A 21,760-nucleotide genomic window follows, 5' to 3' on the forward strand; every position below is an offset into this window, starting at 1 on the left:
TCATACGCACAATTACGTACCAGCTAACCCATTTTCGCTCTTTTGCTCAGATCATAACTAAAACATCAGATCTATCTATTGTCTACGTCTCTTTTAGCACACTCTAACACTTACACTGGAAAATTTCACCCGAAGAGAAGTTCTGAAGTGAAATGATGAAGGAAAATCTGAAAAAAACGTGGCATCATCAAGCAGCTCAGGCAGATATGCATCATAGTTTCAGAAAGGATATATATGCGTGTGCAGCCTTAGAATGAACAGCGCCCCCGCTGTTCATTCTAAGGCTGCAGCCGCGTCCAACAATGAGGACGGGAGGGGGAGCGGGAAGTGAGTTCGGACAGATAGCAGATCTGATTTCAACACTGAAGTGGTATGATCCAGATCGTTGTTGGGGTATTGATGAATCATTGCTTTAACCTAGTAATAAATGTATGCAGACTAAAAATGATCGTAAAAAATTAAATACAAACATTTCATAAATGTAGACCTCATCGAGAAATATGCAGTGGTGTTAGCTTTCATCGTACCTGTCAAATTCTCAATTTATCGACAAAAACTTGAAGCCTCAAACAGAATTTAAACTTTCAACATTTCGAAAAGGAAGAATCTGAACACATGCCAACAAGTTTGATTGCAATTATTTTCGTCAGTTTTTTTTTTGATGCGCTAACAACATCACTACTAAAAAAACGCTTCCTGCACAGGTCAGGAGAACAACTATAGGCCTTTTGTCTTTGAGATATCTCTTATAGGGTAAGAAGCAGCCTTACTAGTTTCCGGATCCAACAAAACAATGAAAAACACAAAGTATGAGACTTATCAACCCTTTGACGACGCGCTGGGCCGCGCTTTCTTAGTCGCGTGGGACAATGCGACTCATCGCTGAGCCTGTTTTCAGTGGTTATTTTCAAGTACTTTCCAATTTTTGAAACCTTTTGCACTTAATTGGTTTAATATCTTCGAATAATATCACAAACAACATGGGCAAAAATCTGTCTTTTGAAAACAAAAAACAAATTCAAACGTTGATTGCAAGCCACACTTTTTGTGCATTCTTCAGAAACCTACAATGCGAAAGTGGCTTTTCATTCGCTACAAATAATCCAGTAAAGTTTTTGATCTTAGCTGCACAAGTGTCATTAAACTTAGAATCATTTTCCTTGTTCTGTTTACTCGTTTCTTCGAAAATTACTGACAACATTTCCTTATCCAAATATAGCTCGTGAAAATCAATTGGTTTGTGACAGCTACGTAACTGATCATGTGCACCAAGTTATTGGGAAAATTTCCAGTCATCATGAGTTTCTGCGTCCCTTAACCATTCGCCTGTTCGCTCTAACTCTCTAACACCAGCAATCCATTATTTTTCGAACCAAAATCGTTATCTCCGCAAGCAGCACTAACGCAACATTGAAGATAGAATCATTTCCAGTAGTTTGTTCGTCAGATTTATCAAGTAGTCTTTTAAAACTATTCCTCGAATCGTTTAACTCAGATTCGTCTCTCTTTGGCAGCTAAAACTCAATTAACTGTATGCAAACAGGATAATGAAAGTGAAAAAGTCTTATAGCAACGCAATTAGCAACAAATACAAGACAAATTATGCAAGCACGCAGAAATTTATTCACAGGAAAAAAGTGGTGAGGGTAGGACAATGCGGGTCAACATTGAGTTTAGGTACGTTTTAGGACACCGTGCAACGCGGTTGAACCGGCACGGTGTCCTAAGAAGTGCCTATCCCACGTGCCACACACGCAAAAACGTGCACTATCGTCAATGGGTTAAGAAACAACTTATGCCCTTAAAATAATTTCTCATGGACATTGTAGGGAAAGTTTAATTGAAATCAGTCACATTCTTCCGCCTAAGTTCCGCGAATATTCGAGAGTTCTTCGATTAGTCAGATGGGGTTAAGCTCCAGTTGTCCTAAACCTTTAGAACTGGGCCTCAACAGAAATATTAATGTAACATTTCTCGAATGAAAATGTTCACTTGAAGAATATGTACATAATGTCCGTAGAGGTAGCAGATTTTTGTACTATCCGCCACGTTGAGTACAGTTCGCACATGTTTGTCTCAAACGTGTATATAAAATGCACTAATACAATTGATGACTTCATCCATTGTCGTCATAGATTGAAGATTGTGTTCTATTGCTGTCATAGTGCATTGATGGCCGGTGATAAACAAGAGTGAAAGGACGCTGACGTGGTTGGCTGTCTACCAGCATTCCATATTTAAGGAGGTTAGAAATCTGAAGAGATGATTGTTAATGAAGAAAAATGAGGTCTGCTGCTGCCGTTTTCCTTGAGGTGAGTATTTCCACACGATTATATGTGGAAGTAGGCCTTATAACATCCTTATATGTACTTACTTGTATTATTTTGCATCTTATGTTGTTAGCAAAATCCTTCTTCTTTCTCACATTCCTTACAGGTGAGCCTCCTTATTTTGCTGACAACGTCAGTTACCGGAGATACTCGAAATGAACGCACTTGTACATTCCCAAATGCTCTCGATAATGATCTGCGAGACGCTATGTTCTACGGTCTCCTTTTTTTGAAACCCTGGAAAGAGGATCCGGTTTGTTGTACTAAGACTTTATCAAACACAAAATTCTCTAGATGAGTTGCACTTTCTTTGGGAAATATTTTATCGGAACGATAAGGAACAACTGACTCTTCCCTGTTATTATTAGAAATATGCATGTCAAATCGAACAAGATATCCACGACAATTTCGACAAATTCAACTGGAAGCAATATGAAGGGAATTCACTGGATATACTCACATTTATGTATCACGAAAAGAATTCGTAAGTCTTTGTAATAACATTTGAACCCTTTACCATCAGACCGTCATGTTCAAGATGCTTCTCACAAAATAGCCAAGTGGAAAGTAGGTTGTAGGAATATACTAACTATCTTTGTTGTTGAGGTGAATATGAGCAGTTAGGTAAAATCGACATGAACCTAACCTACCGCTGCTTGTAGTTAATTGCTTGTTAATTTGCCAAGTTTTCCCAAATGACGTGTCCCACATCGGTAGTGGCCGCCATTTCTTGGTTGTTTTCATTTTTTGCTTTTTCCTCTGATTTTTCCGTCTTTTATGTGTCTTTTTCCACATTTATGTATGTTGTCATTCCGTATTCCGTATGATATGTTTGCTGTACTTATTTTTCTTGTATAGATCTACATTGTATCTGTATATCATTAACAAAAACAATACAATAACTCAAGAACCATATAAGTGCAATGTAGATCTCTAAAACAAAGGAAATTCAGCAAGCATGACAAAAATATGAAAAAAAACATAAGAGACGAAAAAATAAAGGGGAAAAGGAAAAAAAATGGAAACAACCAAAGACTGCGGCCAATTTCGGCGATTGGGATGATGTCACTTGGCAGAATTTGACAAATTGCAAGCAAACCGCTCGCAGGCCGTCTGCGTGCGGTCAAAAACTGCGCTGTTAGCGCGTAACTGCTCGCGCAACTGCACCCTGCTTCGTGTCACTTTGACTCGAGTATACTGCTCTATGTTTGCAGATTTGGATTTGGACTCCAACATTCACCTTTTTGTTTGTTTTACAATTTTTTGTTTGTTTTTCAACTATTATTATTATTTATTTATTATTTATTTGATTTATTTGATAGTATTGTAGTATAGTTTTATTTATTTGATAGTATTTTGATATTGTTTTATTAGGATTAGCCTTTTTTCCCTATTGAAGAGCCTCAAGGGAGCTAACCCAGAATGGATCGTCTGGCAAAACGTTCCAACTTTTAATTTTAGCCTCTATCTTGTTCATTTTTGACTTTTTTGCAGGACAAACAACACAGAGCATGCAAAGAGGAACTTCGTCTTTGAAGCCCTGAGGGCGCGGAGGGCCTATATTAGAAAGGTTGAAACAATTGAAATTTGTGATCTAGCCACGCATTTATATGTGCTAAACTGTACCTAGCTTCAATCTTGAACTGCATTTATGCAACTAAAGCAATTCATATTCAGATAAAACCCGTGACATACTTGGGTTGTTACGTCAAGGAAAAAGACGGAAAAAACCGGATCGTTTGCAAATTTCAGCACGTTTGAGGCATATACATCGATGCTTGCAGTCTTCGGAATAAAGTTTCGCTAATACTTGTAGAAATTTAACAGTTTCTGCAGCACCTTACTTTGAGTCCACTCTCTTAACGTAGGTATTAAATTAATGGCATTTTAACGAGAACACTTCTCAGAATGAAGTTTCTTGAAACTCGTGAATATTTCAAATTTTCTGTGGCAATTCCTGTTTCAATATTAGATTGTGTGATCACCGTAAGTTCTGCACACTGCTTTCAAAAATCCTTAAATAATAGGTGGAAAAGTTTACTAATTATGGTTGATAATTTCTAAAGAACTGATGAAGATCATAATAACAAATATGAAATGAATAAATAAATGAATGAATAAATGAAGGAAATGCTGCCGCATTTGGCGAGTCCGACCGCTACTTGCTCGCGTTGACCATGTTCGGACCAAACGCAAGCAGAGTGGACGCTCTGGGTCCCTAGAAGAAAAGTGGAATCTTCGAGGAAAACTCTCCGCTTCTTCTGAAAAGACTTCTGAAAAGTCGGACGAACATTGTCGCTTTACAGACATTTGTTGTTGGCAACAGTTCAGGCGGGAATTCATGACTCATATTATATGGGACAGAGACGAACGGATCGGTTGTGTAAGAGCTCCAGCTGTAGATCAGGAAGGTTGAATGTAAAATCAAGTCAGGTATGTTATATGAAACAAATGCGCGAACAACATCTATGTTTCCATCCTGTTGCATTACATTCCAATATTCCAAATTATCCCAAAAGGAAACAGAATTAAAATGTTCCTCTGATCTAATTCATAGCAACTAATATTTTCATGATGTGCACAGAAGCTTGCAGCGTCATGCTTTCCTAAAAGAATTTTTTAAGAGCAGTGTCAATCGAAAAGTAATAGCAAAAAGTGAATTATTTTCCACATCGTTCACACCTAACGTTCTTTGGCGGTTGCGGAAACTACTCGAAGAGTTTCTGATCCTCTTACCAAATTGAGAGACTTTTCATTAATAAGTCACCTGGGGAGCGATTCGCTCTTACAGCAGAAGAGAAAATATTTTGAGCTCGTTGTTAAGAAGGAAACAAACAAACAGCCACAATCTCTGCTACTCTAATCAGCCCCCACGAGGAGAAGTGCTTGATTTTGATTCCCCTTTCAGATGCATTCAAACGTTTCATTTCAACCTAGAAGAGTAAAAGTTGTATGCGTCTGCCTTCAAAACAGTGACACAGGAGGAAAGGATGTGCTAACACAATGTCCTTAGATCCGAAACGAGTCTGATAGAAATTTATTGGTTCCGTTGAGATGAGAGAAACGTTCGGTCACCGGCTGTTTCCAATAATCTCTTCGTACTGCGCCACCAACCGCTTCAGGGGACACAGAAAACAAAAGAACGTTTTGAGCGAAATACTCTTACAATGGAACGTATTTATTAATTCAAGCCAAGCCGATTCAAGCCGTTTCACGAATAATTCAATGTAATTAACTCTATATAACTCTATAACTATAACTACAACTCTAAATACTATATCACTGATGATGATCAAATTGAACTCATTTCTGATAATGTTGTTCAATTACATGATAGAATTCGTGCACAGGTAATTACATTATGTTCCTCGCACCTTTTCCCACAAACCAATAATCCAAACTGTTCGTCGACATTCACTAAGTTCACTAGCAGTTCAAAAATTCGTTGTCACTAAGTTTTGTTGCAACCGATCTTTTTCTTTGAAAACGATTTTTTCATAAATACAAGTGATGATTCTTTTCATTCTAGGTTCTTTGCACTAGGCATTTTTTCCTTTAGTGATATAGTTGAACCCTGTAAAATATGTTGCTGTTTATCTGGTCAAGCAACATTCGGTTAGGGCTTTCTTGGTCTTTCGTTCACAAAATCATTGTCCTTATATTGATTGTTTTTGCTCTACAAAAACTTTTCGAGTTTTTGGGGAAGAAATTGCCTTCGAAGATTCCCTACTTTTAATCTGACTGACGCAATGACCAAAGTGTAGGCGCTTTTAAACGCGAAGTTCGGAGAATCATAGATTAAGCTGGGAGAAGCCTGTCGCTTCTGGTTACATCAACACATGGATTCTTAAGCGACCAACCCTTCTTCACCTTCATCAGCAGTCATCAATGCGTATTTTACCAGTATGACAGCAGTAGTACACAGTTTTCATATGACGACAATGGATGAAGTCACAATTTGTGTTAGTGCATTCCATACAAAGTTTGAGACAAACACGTGCGGACAGTACTCAGCGCGGTTGATAGCAGTTCAAAAATCTGCTTCCTCTACAGACATTATGTACATATTCTTCAGGTGAACATTCTCATTCGAAAAGTGTAACAAAAGGACAAACAGGGGGACAACTGGATCTGAACCCCCTGGATCTGACCAATCAAAGAACCCTCGAATATTCGTGGAACTCGAGCGGAAGAGTGGAACTGATTTCAACTAAAATTTTCGCTACAATGTCCAACAGAAATTATTCTACGACATAAGTTGTTTTTTATGTTTCATACCTTGTGCTTTTCATTGTTTTGTTGGATCCAGAAATTAGTAAAGCAGCTTCTTACCCTCTAAGAGATGCTTCAGGGGACACTTCCCTCAGGTGGAAACGCTTCTTGCACTTCCCTCGGGTGGACAACTATATGTCTTCATATAGTTGTCCACCTGAGGGAAGTGCAAGAAGCGTTTTTTTAGTACTGATGTTGTTAGCGCATCAAAAAACTGACGAAAATTATTGCAAATAAATCAAACTTGTTGATATGTGTTAAGATTCTTCCTTTTCGAAATTGTGGACGTTTAAATTCTGTTTGAGGCTTCAAGTTTTTGTCGGTAAATTGAGAAATCGACAAGTGCGATGAAAACGCGAGCCAACTCTACCGCACTCTTTCTCAATGAGGTCTACGTTTATGAAATGCTTGCATTTAATTTTTTTTTACGATTATTGTTAGTCTGCATACAATTATTGCTTAGTTAAACCAATGATTCATCAATACTCCTACAACGATCTGGATCATACCACTTCAGTGTTGGATTCAGATCTGCTATCTGCCCGAACTCGCTTCCCGCACCGACGCGGCTGCGCAAGTAGTCACCTGGTTGCTGAGGCGGAGTATGTCCATTTTTCAATGTTATTTACTGAAATATAAAGGTTGAAGTGCGCGACTGAGCAAAGTGGAGCCACCTATGCGTTCGACTTGAATTCAGAAAAGCGTGCGCAGCCTTAGAATGAGCAGCGGGGGCGACCCGATGAGTCAAGTCAGTGTTTTTATCTTCGCAGACAAGTCTGGTTCCAATTTATCGACCACGGAGAGATGATATGCTTGGTTGGCAATAAGGCAATTTCTAACTATTAACTCGAATTATTCGACTATTGTTCGTGCAGTAACTGCCGAACCCCTTACCAACTGACCTACATCTGCCCCTGCTGAAGGATGCTAGACAAAACTTCTACTACATTGCATTCACTGACCTCTTCACCACTTTCCTGAGCCTTCTCACCTCGCAGCGCGCCTTCAAAGAGAGATAGAATTTCTGCTGTTTATCTTTTAATTTCTGAACGAAAATCTAGGAGGAGAATTAAATTTCATCGCCAGTCATCATTTAAAATCCAACAAAAAAAAAACTGGATAAACAATTTGGAAAAATCTCGAGAATTTCTGGTAGAACGAATGCAAGTTCAATTGGAAACTTTCTTTCAAAAAAAGATAACTAAGCAGAAGACGATGTAAACACGAAACAGAAAGGATGACAAGGAGGCGATGAGCAGATGAAAAAAATGAGGTAACGATAGTTACTGACAAAGGAACAACGAGAAAAACAAGTGCGACCTCGGCGAGACGGGATGTTGGGGTGATTGGGCGATGCATGTGTGATTGAAGAGCAACTGTTGGTGGAGGAAAAAATGTGGAGAAGCGCTGCATTGGTTGGACCTCTGCCTCGCCATTCAGCGCCTTCTGCCCTCTGTTATTTTCACTTGTTCTTACCACGTGCTGTGATAGAGTGCTTCGCAAAACATTCGAACAAAACCGCTCGACTTAGAAATAGGTTTATTTTAAGGTCAAAAATTGATCTTCAGTAGATGAATCTTTCATCGATGAGTTTCACAGACTCCTCCTCCTGCAACGAACTAAGAGCGGAACGGACCCGTGAGATCTTCGCTTCGGGCATTTGCTGAAATTTACGCTGCGCAGTAAATTTCATCTTATGAAAGAAAAATAAATAAAAACAAATAAATAATAAGTGATAACAATGGAAATAAAAATGTAAAATGAATAGGAATACCGAATAGGGAATAATTGTGCATGAATATGCAAAAATTCGCATCTGTTTTTATGGGCTTGGTGTTGAAAACCTCAATTAAATTAATAAATTAATTAATATAATTGATTATAATAATATATGATTATAATATGATTATAATATTAATTGAATTAAATGCTTCCCGGCATGTTGCCAAGTTTATGAAGACCATTAAAAAACCATCATCTCCAAATTTCAACTTAATTTTCATTCTTTCTAAGCAATGTTTTCTCACATTAATTCTCGAAGAAAAATGTGTATGTTTATCACTACCCTAGTGAACGAAAGAAAACTTGGAAATAAAGAGCAATAGAAAAGGAGAAAGAGATGAAAGCTTCCTCCATTGACATAACTATAAAAATTACCTCAAACTGATCTAAGAATATCATAGTTGGGCTGCTATCATCCGAACAAATTGAAATCAGCTCAATCATGTGAGAGCAGCCAAGCTCCTGAATAATTAATTTCGGAAAGAACGAAGATATACCATCTAATGCAACCATTGTCGATTGACAATAATTAAATTTCCGACAAACGTTTATTCACGCAACTGTTGCCAACTGCTGCCATTTTGAGTTTTCGTCCATAAGTTTGGAGAGCCGAAGTCGAGTGAGATAATCCAGACAAGAGATATCATCTAGAGTAAAGGGAAAAGTTACAGGAAAAAGCAGCTTATGCGCATGGTCCACGCAAATCTCAGCGAAAAAGAGCGTTTTGAAAGGTTATTAATCGGGCCCTGATGTTGAATGTGGCGATATATTGCTGTACCTTCTAAGGCTGAAGTGCTAGAACGTTTGTTGAATCTGCTACTCCTTTTTGGTCGGCTTCCACTACTCGTTGACGGTTGATCATCTATGTATTCACTGTCGGACTCCGTTGCGCCATTGTTTGATTGTGATGTGTAATTCGTCTCACGTTCTGAAGGGGACGGTTCTTCGCAACGTATTCATTTTGTGGATTGACATTCTTATAGAAAACTATGCTATACCGTAATCCTCTTCCCTTTCTTGATGCGATTGTTGATCGACACGACGAGAAGGAGCAAGTCGTGTAGGGCCGGCATCTTGATTTACGTTAAGGTTGGGCACTGATCTGCCGAACAGTGGAGAACGAGTTGTGGTCAGATCCGAAGGAGAGAAAGGTGGCGGTTCTTTCGTTGGCAGTTCCACTCTGGAATTTCATTCATTTAATCGTTTCTTAGCCACGGTTGAAGCCTTCTTCATACTTTCCACTTCCGCCTTATCCTTACTATTGAGTCATGCTATTCACACGGAACACGAACAAAACCCAAAACAGCACGTGTAGTGTTGAAACGATGTGCAAACGAGCTGCTCACCTCTCTCCCGCAATGACCTTCTTTATCATCTCATCATCGCTATCTGCTAATGAGGTTTCATTTTTATTCTTTTTTTGCGGATCGGCTTTGGCGTCAATGAGAAGACCCATTATAGCGTAATTTGCAGTCTTTGCACACAGAAGGAGAGGAGTTTCGCCATTCTCGTCTTCAACGTTCGGATCGGCTCCTTTCTTCAAAAACAGATCTGGTCTCAGGTGGTCAGAAGCTTTCAAAATAAAAAAGTTTCTAAGTAAAATAAGAAAGTATAATCTAAATAAAATATAAGCAACTCACGCTTAAGAGAAATTGAACGATTTCGACGTCATTCATATTTACTGCGTGTAGAAGAGCATTGCGGGATCCGTGATCAGCGCAGTTGATAGACGCACCACATTCCAGTAGCATTTCAATGAGACTCAACTTCAGCCTATAACAGCACTTTATTGTTTCTTTGAGATTTCAGCATAACCCATGTTCTCGAGCCATCTCATTTTGTTACGTCCCATACAGCTTTGTAAAATCTCAAAAAATGGTAAGAAGATTAAAATGGTATTATAAAACAAAATTCTTGTAGGAACTACGGTAACGTACAATCAATACACTCAACAAGGAGGACAGTAGCTCAGGTCACTCTCCATCATTCTGGTTTAGTAAGTAAACTTAGGTAGAATACTTTACAACCAAGAAAATTACACTTTTTCAAAATTCGATTTGAAGGAATGTTGTGTCGCTAACATTTGGACGTACATTCTATTGAAAGCAAAAATGTTTCAGGCGTTTCCGTATAGAAGCTTTAAACGTAAAGGAACGCAACTTGAGACAATGTGAAGAGAAATTCCCGAAATTATAGCGGAACTTTTATTGATATTAACAAATTAATTACCCCATAGTCTCAATGGTTCCTAAATTCAAACAAAAATCAGAAAATGATTTCCATGTAGAACGTTCAGTATTTACTTCTTTAGGACTTTAACGATTTTAAACCAGAAATCTGCCTTACCTTATTTCGCAAACAAAACAAAAAGCAAAAAGTTAAAGGGGGCTGAGAAGTGAAAGTCACAAAAGGATGTGACTACCATCCTCTTTTCAAAAATTGCACATTTTTTAAGAATGTGTGCGAGATTGTTGTAATACCGAAACAGCAAGATAAAATTGTTTGGCGCAGATGGGTACGCAGGCTGCAAGGACAGGACAGCTCGCAGGGAAATTTTCGGCACCTCTCTGCTCATAAAAGTTAAAGGAAACGCTCCAAATTACTCTTTATTTGAACAGAGGTGAAGGTGATGATCGAGTTGAAAGAACCGCATTTTATTCCAGGATCAGGGTCAAGCGTGTGTAGGGATTTTTCCATCGAGGCTTCGTTAATGGAGTGGGTTGCAAGGGAAGGGAGTATGGGCAGTACATAGTGAATTGAGCAGCATGACAACCAACACAGATTATTACGTACTATGAAATAATTACATACATTACAAAATATTACAATAAATAATATTAGTCGAATACATAAATTACAAAATGTTATTTTAGTTTCAGGCATAGGACAGTAAAATGAAAACATCAACATTTCGTTCTGACAATGTCCGATGTATTAGCAATGTACTAATGAGACAACGTAGCTTCGACAACCCAGTGAAGCAAATTTTTGCAAAAGAGATGGAAACCTGAAACAATTTCTGAAAAATGAAGCAGAATTTTTTGCGCACTCCACACCAGTTTAAAAGCAAGTTTAACAAAATTTTATAACTAAAAAAGCCTGGAAGATCGCGAGTAACTTCGGCATAAGAGGACCAAAAGAGAAAGTTTAGGTTGTTTTTGAGAGAAGAATGTTTACCGCAAAAACAGTCACGTCACAGCTTTTTTCCACCCAGTAGTCTTTTTGGAATCCTGGTGGGACAGAGATGAGAAAAATGGCATTTTTCCCATCTTTGTCCCTTCAAAAATTTGGAAAAACGGCGAGGCCCTGGAGATGGGTTAATGCAGCCCCTGATAGAGAAAATCCTCTGCTACAAAAAAAAAACTGGAAGATGATTTGCTTTTCCATTAAGTTGCTCCGAGTTATTGGATTTTAATCAAAATCATTCACTTTTCGGCGCGCGAGCAAAAACTAGGATTCTGGCGATTTTTTTCCATTCTAAAAAAATGAGACAGCATTTTAAAAAATCATTCATATATTCGGATAGAGGGCTGAGGGAAACCCTTGTATGCCAAGTTTCTCCTTTCCGGACAGTCTGGTTCTCTTAAAGTTTAGACGGGACAAGTGCAAAAAACGTGGAGAATTTTAAATTTCGTCCCATCAAAATTCCAAAATGACTGGGAGGTGGAAAAAAGGCAATGCGGCCTTTTTTAGGGCAAACCTTCTTCTCTTAAAAATTACCTGAGCTTTTTCTTTTGGTCCTCTACTGGCGAAGTTGTTTGCGATCTCCCAGACCTATCAATGTGCACAAAATCTAAACTTTTTTGGTCATTATATTTTGTTAAAGTCACTTTTAAACTGCTAAGTAAAATTAAATTCTTAATTTTCTTGAAGTTGTTCCAAGTTGCTGTCTCTTTTGCGAAAATTTGCCTCAGTGGGGTGTCGAACCTGGGAGATCACATTGTCATATTGCAGGGACAAAATGTTTTTTTTTGCTTTTTTTCTTCGTCCCTCCGTCATTCGACCTACGCACCTAAATATCCTCTTTTGGTCTGTTATGTGCTTCAATCAGAATTTGAAGATAATTAGTATCTCTAATTTTAGAGTAGAAATAGAATAGAATAAAACTGAAAATATTTTAATACCAGTATTTTAACAGCTTATCCGCAAATTTGCGTCTTCTAGTAAATGGTATTTCTTCGCTTCTGTCACCTACCGATTTTCACATCTGGCATTTGTTCCCCGGCTAATTTTCGACTTTTCGAAACGCATGAAATTTCTAGTATATTGAATTAGCAGCAATCGAGAACTGTCGCAGGAACGATGAAGGAGAAGAAGAGGGAGGGGGGAGGGGCGTACTCGAGAGGGTCGTGTCCTATCACTTCGCCTGACCCTGTCACGATACATACTTGGATACACGAGCAATCTTCAATGATTGTGAAGGTTCCTTCATCGTTTCCATTCGCCTCTTTCTGAGTAATCATCCAAGAAAATCCTTGATCTAGCAAGCGTTGATGATGGCAATATCAGGATCGCAGAAGTATGTTCAGCGGCGCTCTCAAATGGTCTTCACTGCTGCGAACATATCGCCTATATTGTTTGCAGTCTTCTTCGCACTGGCCGGTGCGTACCAGAGCTCTGGCAAATATTCCACCGAGTCCCAAAGATGATTCATTATTTCGCTGCGTAGGAAAGGAAAAGTAGTGCCGATCAGAAGGGTGAGCCGAAAGGTCTTGTCCCATAGCTTACAGCTTAGAGGTAGCTGTGCTACTCAAAAGCAACTTTCAAAGCACCACAGTGAAAACGTCCAAAAATAATCAAGCAATTCACGTCAGTCTATTGCATGTTCAGCGAAGTTTCCGTCGAGAACTGCCCCTGTGCTGATGCAAAAAGAAAGGAATGAAATGAAATCAAAGCAGGCGATTATAGCAGAAATGTCAAGCAGTTTGTTAGAAAAGCTGTTTGAAAATCTGTTCCCAACGCTCAAAAAAGCACTCACCTCCTAACCGCCAAATGAAGAGGCGAAAATCCTTCTTCATTCAAAGCGTCAAAATCGCTTTCACTAGAAGCTGGGGCCTCCAAAATTTCCTTGAAAATCGCCTCATTGTAAGCATCTGCAAGGTAGTGCACAACCTAAACACCTAACAATGAATAACTAGAAACCACGACCGGCTCGGATGTATCATAACTCTTACCGTGTTTTTGTGATTATCGAGAATGTTTGTGGCCGCCCCTTGGCTGAGCAGGTAGTGAACACTGTCTGGATCGCCTGCTCGGACGGCATTGTGAAGAGCTGTCTGCCCTCGATCATTACGAATATTCACGATTTCTACAAACAATAAGAGAAAGCGTTTCTAACTCCGGATGCGAGAGAAATGAGTTTTTCTGTGGAACACCTCTTGTAGCTCACTCTGTAATAGGATCGTTTTACAACTCCTACTCCAAGATGGAAGAAACCATTTTTATAGAAAAGTACGTGAAAGACCGCCAATATTCTTTCACACTGCGCAGGACCGGGTCACTACTGACCAAGACACACGTCGTAACAGACTGCACCATAAAGACACACAATCAGATATCGCTGCTGAACCTCGCATCCTCTATCTAATATCCATATCTTATTTGATTACCAGTCAGTCATCTCACGCGTAAGTTCCACTCTTGTCTAGTATAAACAGTAACATTTCGAAGCAAGGTATATGGTGTGTTGTTCCCGCGCCTGTATAACTATGGCTTCGAACTCTGGCGAAACAGTTGATTTCGGGAACAGACTGGTGGGGTTGCTAGACAGAAGGCTGTTAAAAGAATTCTCTTCGAAAAATCATGCAATCGATTTCAGATTCATTCAGATTCAGATTTCCTTGGCGATCATCTTCTTCAAAAGCAAAAGTTCAGATTACCAGAAGTGCACAATTCAACACTTGCACCGAGCTTGCGTTATTTATTTCGTCGATCTATAACATTTCTCTGGAATTGCTCTATGATCTCATACGCTTACTTCCGGAGCGATCGCATTGTGGTCAGTGTGATTTGAAATGAACACTGAATTTTTCTAGGCTAAGAAAACGTTTCGATTTTGATTTGCTATTTTCCCCACTAACGTCATCTGTTGCTGCGTCAATGGATAGTTGTGGACGAGGACTATTCAACAGCTTCAGCTTTCTGATAAAAAGTAGGAGAATAAGAGTATTGCCTCAATAAGTAACAAGCCACACGATTATTTTAGAAAAGCTAACAATAGTGCTAGAAAGAAAATGTTCCCGCTTTGTCCTTAGTGCACTTATGGTTTGAAGTTTCCACCGTCTAAACCTGTTCCTGTTAACCTGTTGTTGTGACGGTGGCAAGTTTATTCTTTTGGACCACGACGTTGCGGCTCTTAATCACAAAAAGCGTGTCTTGTTCTACATGCGATTTGAACATTTCACCACGAGCCAGTCCACCGACCTAACCCAAAGTTTCCTGAAAATAACCCTCTAAGTGGCGCAGAAAGAACAGTTTTTTTTCCTGAGAAACATATCCACGAAGACACTTGGCACGCACTGCGCTAGTGTGAGTTCTACGCTTCACAACCTTCGCACTCATGTTTCCTTGTCGCTTGTTGCTCAGATGTACATTAACGAAAATATCCAGCTGTTAACTTATTTTCCAGTATACAACTGTGTATCTATTGCTCATCGCTTAATCTGACATGTGTTAGTTTCGTGCTAAGCAGATCAAATTAACGTTTCGAAGAAATTTCCCATGTTGGGCACCATTAACCAGTAAATAGAGTTCATTGGGTAGTTTGTAGGGGTAAGTCGCCGGAGCCGGAGCCGCAAAATACTGCCTACAAATCTAGGAATTAGACGGACTAGAACCCTAAAACTGACCAGTTTCCCCGTATGAAACAACCACATACCCACGTGCGAATGACGATATGGAAGTGCGTGAAGTTGTTATTGAATAAATTACCAATTTGAAGTTTGTTTGAAGTTGTTATTGAATAAATTATGCTAACATCAACAACTTTCTATACCTCTGCAAGTGCTGCAATCCACTGTGAAAGTCTTTGTTTCGTCATAATGCGGGTGTAAAGAGATACTCGCGTTTTATGATGAAGCATTTTGTTAATTCGTCTTTTTTTTTTGAATTTTTAAACAGTGTTCCCTTGATCCGCTGTGATATTCGCAAACAACCTACACCTTAAGTCCTGTGTACCTCTTAGCACAAAGTTGAAAAGAAAGTCCTGAATAAAATTATCCATTTTTTAAAGAATTTCCCAGAAACCCAATTAGAATAACTGTGAACCATTCAACTCTAGAACTTAGCGTACGCTAAAGCGCCAGAAGCTCCCAAATAAGGTCAAGCGCTTATTTGGGAGGAAACCCTCTTGAAAACGACCTCATCTAATTCTTTCTAACACACGCACTTATGTAGCAACAAAATTAAATGCAATAAATTAATGGAACAAATAGGATACTTAGTAAATAAATCAAAACAATATAATATGATGAGTACTGATAAATGGATAGTAGTAAACATTAATAAATAGTGCTGCACGTAAAACAAAAATTCATGATATAATATAGACGCCGCTGCAATGATTAAAAGTGTGTCATTACATATGTGAACGTATAAATTGGAAACATGGGAAGTTCTACGTTTGTATTCGACGGCACAATTTTTCTCGCAGGCGGGAGTGTGGGGGGAAGGGTGGGGCGCTGCAATGGAGGACATCGTAAGAAAATGCGCTCCGGGGTCGTCCTTTTACACTGATACAAGGAGAGAGCAACAGAATCACCCTCTTCCCCGCAATCTACGACCCCGTATAGTACTCTGAAACCCGCACAACCCAAGATTCGTAGGGTGATGCCTTTAAATGTCTATTCAAAGAATTCGTGAGTAAATGAACGAATTAATTTGTAGAAATAAGTTGTCTTTTCAGAGACTCTCTGGTTTTTTTTTTGAAAGTTAGTTGAGAAGAAGTTGAACTCAGCAGATTTTGCAACCTTTTCTCAACTAACTTTTGACCGGAAGAAAAATAGCGGAAGGTAGGTTAAGACGATTTGCAATCAGAAGGAAATGCAAATCGCTGCCACTAACATATCGCAAAGCGAATTAGTTTTTATAAACGAGCTGTTGGATTTTGACCGAAGTCATGGACATTTTGACGCGCAGCAAAGAGTCCGAAACTTCAACTTTTTTTGTTGCGCGATTACGGTAATACGGGTGAAAAATTCAGTCTCACATTTCGAGAAAACATCAGACAAAATCCTTGTTATTAATTAGACAAACTCGGAATTCTCATCACTCCTCGAATACTTGGTTTAAGTGGAATGTTTGTTGTAACAAAATATCAACGGATGCACGCAATGTGCTCGAACAAGCTGAATACAACAATTGAATAAAACGTTCTCAGAATTTCCCAACTCACCCTCTTTCTTCTCCTGCGGAATCGCTGAGAGCAGCAGTTTTAAAGCAAAACTTTGTGAGTTCTTTGCTGATATATGCAAAACCCTGAAAAGATTTGCTTCAGCTTCTGCTAGAATGGGCATAAGCTTGTAAAAAAGTAAATTGTATTGTATATGGATGAGCTGCGCTTAATTCGTTTACGAGCAATTTTTCTTTCAATGCTAAGCCATGGGGTCGCTTGATTCCCACATCTGCCCTGCGTTGTTTTTAGCGGCACACATTTGCTCGGTCGCAGCGGTGGGTCTTTGTCCGATTTTGAATTGTATTCTCGTAAGTAAAAAGAGGTAAACTTGCTAAAATCCCTAAATCATGCGATTTAGTGTAAATTGCAAGCTCGAAAACTAACGTGTTGCCTTCGCTGTCCTTCTCGCCAATGTACGTCGAAAAGGGCAGTATTAAGGATGAAATTTCTCCATTTGCCGCAAAGTCGACCAAACTTTCAAATTGAGACTGCGGACCCAAATTTTCTCTTAAGACGGAATTTCAGTAAAATGTTCTTCCTTTCCCCTGTTTACTTCTAGTAAAATATGCTTGAAGAGAATTTCGCACTTACTTGGCTCGGTAGGTGAATGGAATACTGATATGCATGGACTGTCCTTTGAGGCACAGCTGCAGATTTGTGTCATGTGAGAAGCGAAGTTGTGGGACGGTAAAAGTGAAAAGCTAGAAGACGAAAAGAAATAAACAAATAAACAATTGAGAGGCTCCACTAATAAGTAATTATGCGCTGAAAAATCTACACTCAACATTTTGTAATTTACTTCCCAATCCTTCAATCAATATCTAGTACTCTTACCGTGCCTCTCTGGGCAACATCATCGGCAGGCACTTCTTCCTCTTCCAAAACGAACGATAAAGAGAGGCTGCCCTCTATAGGATTGGCAAGTATCAACCATAACCTGGAAATGCATGAATCCGCAGGCGAATTCACAGAAAACGTTCGGAAACAATCAGCTCACCTATCCCCTGCCTTCCCTTCTGTAGCGCATATATCTTCGATAAAGATCCCTCGTGCCGATTGCGATTTCTGCAGCTGAGGTGCAACGACCTCAAAAAGAAACGTTATCGATGAGGGGACGACACACGAGAAATTCCAAAGAAAAATTTTCGCGTCAATTTTGTCCGTTCCCGAATGTGATGCTTTGGAACGAACTTCTTTTCACCTTGATAGCTGCGCCCATGAACTGGGAAGACTTTACGTATTCTTCCGCGTTCAGTAACACGGCTATTAAGAAATCGATCCGTTAAAGAGATAGTTTGTTTTCATTACAATGCAGCAGAGACTCTCAAACTGCTCAAAAAAAACTCAAAAGGATAAATGTTGGAAAAAAGGTGTCCGGACGACTGTGCAGTGGATATGACCGGTTAGTGAAATTAGTGGATTTATATGTGTGCGCAGTAATGTTTAGAAGAGAATAGGATATCTATCAGCACCTCCAGCAGGTGAATGAAGGCTCCGTACACGATTTCGGCTAGGTAAGTTAGTGTATTCATGCGCACTCCGATGAAGCTCTTCTCGACGCAAAAATGACCTAAACAGCAGTTTCTTCGAGCATCATCAACTTCAGCGAAATTCTGTTAATATTTATTGTGAAGTGTGAGCGTCTCTCTAGAATTTCGATCAATAAGAAGGCCTCCGCAGATGTTCAATGGCGGTGTAAAGGGTGGAGGTGAGATGTTAGATGCTTATGATTCCAATGAGTGGGGCAGCCTGCGACTGAAGCGAAGAATGAGATGAGTGCGCCCGGCGGCGTACATGTACGAAGTTCAATTCACTGGCGACCAACATAATGTATGGCTTATTTTCGGGATGGGAAGAATTTTTAACATTCGACGAAAAAAGTCCAATCAAGAATGAACGAAACCATATTGTCGGCTATTCCAATCCAAGAACTGCTCGAAACACTGGAATCCAAGTCTATTTCAGGAGCTTCTGAAGGCAACAATTTCCCAGGGTACGTTTCGTTTTGTTTCGCAGATCTAAAGGCGAAAGAGGCTTACGCAGATTCCTTGCAACCATATTACACAACGACTGGTAAATTACAATGAAGCAGATTGGGATAAGTGCATTTTCTGTCGTGTTTCACGAGAAGAAATACCCCCGCAACACACACGAAGCTGCGAATTATTGCTCCATAAGCATCTTCCTCATTTGAAAAGAAATGAGATCGGTTGTTTTGCCTGTTATTTAAGCTTTTTTAATCTACAGCTCCAGTGAGGGTTTGTGTAAAAATCCAGACAGTAACTCAACAAGCTGCAAGCTACATATGTTAGCAAATTAGAATTCAGAATTCATAAAGTGGAAATCCATCCATGGGCATACTGCTATTTTTCCTTCAACTTACTGTTTGCAACTGAAATAAGCAGAGAGCTCAAAAGTAAGTTCTAAGGTGAGCAAGCTAGTTTCATTTCGGAGCTACTCAGAGAATATGAGCTCTAAAGTCTGTAGGACGCTGATCTAGCTGCAGACTGCGGACCACGTTATGGTGGTAAGGTTACCTGGCCGTAGTGTACAGGATTCAACGAAATTTATTGTACTATTGCTATTTTACGCTAGGAAAGATTGTATTATCTCAAACACATGGACGTGGACATGAAGCGGAGAAATACATCAAAACTCCAAAAATGTCTCATGCTGGTCAGAAGATGGAGATCAAGGAAATAACTTAACTTCCCGTATATCTACCACAAAGGATTTTTGATGGCTTGAGATGCGGAAAACAGCAGCTACAGAGAGATGTAACACATTAGCTACATCTACCAAATCTCATCTCACAAAGTCAATACTTGTTTTTGTTCGACAAATAGGTTGCGTTTGCAGAGATTTTACGAAAAACGTATGGTCAACTTAAAGAGACTCTTCACAGAATGCAGAAATTCCATTTTTTCTTCTTTCTAAAAAGATTGACTGCTCTTTCTCTTACGGTGACGCATAGACATTCATTGGAACAATAGCTATATTTTCGTGAAATTCTAAATTAAAATCAGAAAGTGTAAAGTCTAAGACGATGACGTCACCACAATGACAATGTCTGACCGCTTCAGAATAATTATAAGTCGAGAGCGATGTTTTTCAACTTGAGAGCTAAGAATAGCTTTTTATTGCGTTAGGGTGATATCGCGCATTTGAAGAGCACGTTGAATGTTAGTCATTAAGGAGAATATGTTCGATGTCAGAAGATCAATTGCCTCAATTAATGACCGCACTCACCTCTGTGTCGGACAGTGATTTTGGCAACGTTCCTTTGCGTTCGTCGACGGCTACACCTTCGGGCATAGAATCTGACGGTAGCTAGGTCAGACGACACCGGTCAGCTTCAAGACAACTCGAATTATAATTGAAACTAAGGATGTGGAACCGAGGCGACCGAACAGCTGCCTGCAGTTGCACGTGATATCGACGAGCGCAGCGATTTGGAGCAATTCAGGTACATCTCGGATCATACTTTCAATCATGTGATCTTGTGAATTGAGCCGGAGAATCAAAACATAACCTCGTTCTATCGACTATCTACTGAACAACCGCTGTAACGTTCTTAATTGTTGCTGAAGTTAGTACTAACTGGGGAGAACTCTTTTTCAAGCGAATCATATGGATTTTTTTAGAAAGCAGTATGTCAAACTTTGCTTAAAGGCATCACTCCACGAATCTGAGGTGGTACGGATTTCAGGTGGGGTATTCTTATACGGGATAGGAGACCATGGAGAGGGTGGTGATTCCGTTCATTTCTTCCTAATTGCCGTAAAAAACGGCCCGGAAGATACGGCTTCAGGCGTTCTGGCGCACTATTTTCTACAGGGAGTTCGACTTGAGTGCGCCAGCCTTGTGCGGCGCCGCATCTTCCGGACCGTTTTTTACGGCAATTAGGAAGAAATGGACAGATTCACCCCCCTCTCCATAGTCTCCCATCTCGTATACGAACACTCCACCTGAAATCTGCACCACCTCGGATTCGTGGGGTGATGCCTTTAAGTCGCTACTATCCGTTTAAAGTATAAAGCTACGACTAGTTTCTTTCTGGTTGCTCACAAAAAAAAATTCAAAGTCAAAAGTCAAAAAAATTTTCTGCAAATATCTTGCAAATATTGCTAGAACTCTGACTTTTCTTGGATGACAATTTCTTCTTTCCGGTCGATATTCGATCTGTAAACCTTAGAACCATCATGCAGACATGAATTTCAATGGAAATTTTCGAACAGTTTGCGCTCTTGTACTTTCTTCTAATAACTGTGATCTGTAGCAGAATTTATTGACCTCCATGGAAACAAGTTGTACTGTACAACGTAAGAAAAAGGATCCCCTTGCAACAAGCATATCGAAATTGGAATCGAACTCTTATTACCAGAAAAAAATCTAAAGAATTATGGGGAAAAGGAGAAATAAGAAAAAGGCATTCTTTACAGATGCAATATTTACTTGTAGATATATTATACTTAGGGAGAGAGGGTGAAAAAGAAAGAGAAAAAAAGACATTAAATCAATCAGTTTGAAAAAGGGTCCGCAGTCAGGTAACAGAAGCATCGAGAGTTCAAGCGAGATCCAAGCTGATCCGAGTTGAGGTAAGGAAAGCCATGACAATCGATTGCGTTGCGAGTGTAAAGCTGACTCGTCGAACGCATCGTCTCTTATTCAAACACTCGAAATCAAGCCTGACCTATTATATTCGTCAAATCCCGTGAAAGAAGCCAAGAGCGATGGATCTTACAAATAAATACCTGAAGGTAAACAAGAGGGTAGGGTGTCGTTCTGAACATTTTCTGCTTGTTTGTGTGAGAAAAAATGTGATAGGAAAGAGTGGTGGAGTCAAAAAATTGGTAGGTTGATTCAATTTTTTCAATGTTTCAAGTCCCAAAGCCTCAATTTTCGTCGTTGTTAGTGATCGACTGTTGAATTCTACTGCTGAAAAGTTAATGAGGAATTACAGATGCCAGGTAAAGATTATCCA

At 39.4% G+C, this 21,760-nt stretch overlaps 2 protein-coding genes across 4 annotated transcripts; one reads left to right on the forward strand and one right to left on the reverse strand.

Annotated features, from left to right (window-relative positions):
* Nucleotides 1-2,282: 2,282 nt before the first annotated feature.
* Nucleotides 2,283-4,091, forward strand: RB195_001223 (uncharacterized protein; the record flags this gene model as incomplete). Its single annotated transcript, XM_064197902.1, has 5 exons — nucleotides 2,283-2,312; nucleotides 2,437-2,583; nucleotides 2,699-2,814; nucleotides 3,825-3,900; nucleotides 4,008-4,091. The coding sequence occupies 5 exons, from the start codon at nucleotides 2,283-2,285 to the stop codon at nucleotides 4,089-4,091; spliced, it is 453 nt and encodes a 150-aa protein (XP_064053783.1).
* A 3,136-nt stretch (nucleotides 4,092-7,227) lies between these two features.
* On the reverse strand, nucleotides 7,228-20,091 carry RB195_001224 (uncharacterized protein; the record flags this gene model as incomplete). 3 transcript variants are annotated; one of them, XM_064197905.1, is made up of 18 exons in its annotated part: nucleotides 7,228-7,230; nucleotides 7,565-7,605; nucleotides 8,223-8,265; nucleotides 8,760-8,846; nucleotides 8,946-9,031; nucleotides 9,163-9,312; nucleotides 9,383-9,564; nucleotides 9,731-9,921; nucleotides 10,025-10,157; nucleotides 13,363-13,496; nucleotides 13,559-13,692; nucleotides 16,777-16,859; nucleotides 17,161-17,283; nucleotides 17,368-17,477; nucleotides 17,611-17,713; nucleotides 17,774-17,862; nucleotides 18,249-18,389; nucleotides 20,026-20,091. In XM_064197905.1, 18 exons carry the CDS (start codon nucleotides 20,089-20,091, stop codon nucleotides 7,228-7,230), a joined length of 1,899 nt encoding a protein of 632 aa, XP_064053785.1. The 3 variants fall into 3 exon arrangements, with proteins under 3 accessions (XP_064053785.1, XP_064053784.1, XP_064053786.1); XM_064197904.1 differs by lacking the exon at nucleotides 18,249-18,389; XM_064197903.1 differs by lacking the exons at nucleotides 7,228-7,230; nucleotides 7,565-7,605; nucleotides 20,026-20,091 and adding an exon at nucleotides 18,602-18,644 and having other exon boundaries at nucleotides 8,167-8,265; nucleotides 18,249-18,346.
* Between the last annotated feature and the right edge of the window lie 1,669 nt (nucleotides 20,092-21,760).

Source organism: Necator americanus, chromosome IV (genome assembly GCF_031761385.1).
Source record: "Necator americanus strain Aroian chromosome IV, whole genome shotgun sequence".
NCBI classification, from domain to species: Eukaryota; Metazoa; Nematoda; class Chromadorea; order Rhabditida; family Ancylostomatidae; genus Necator; species Necator americanus.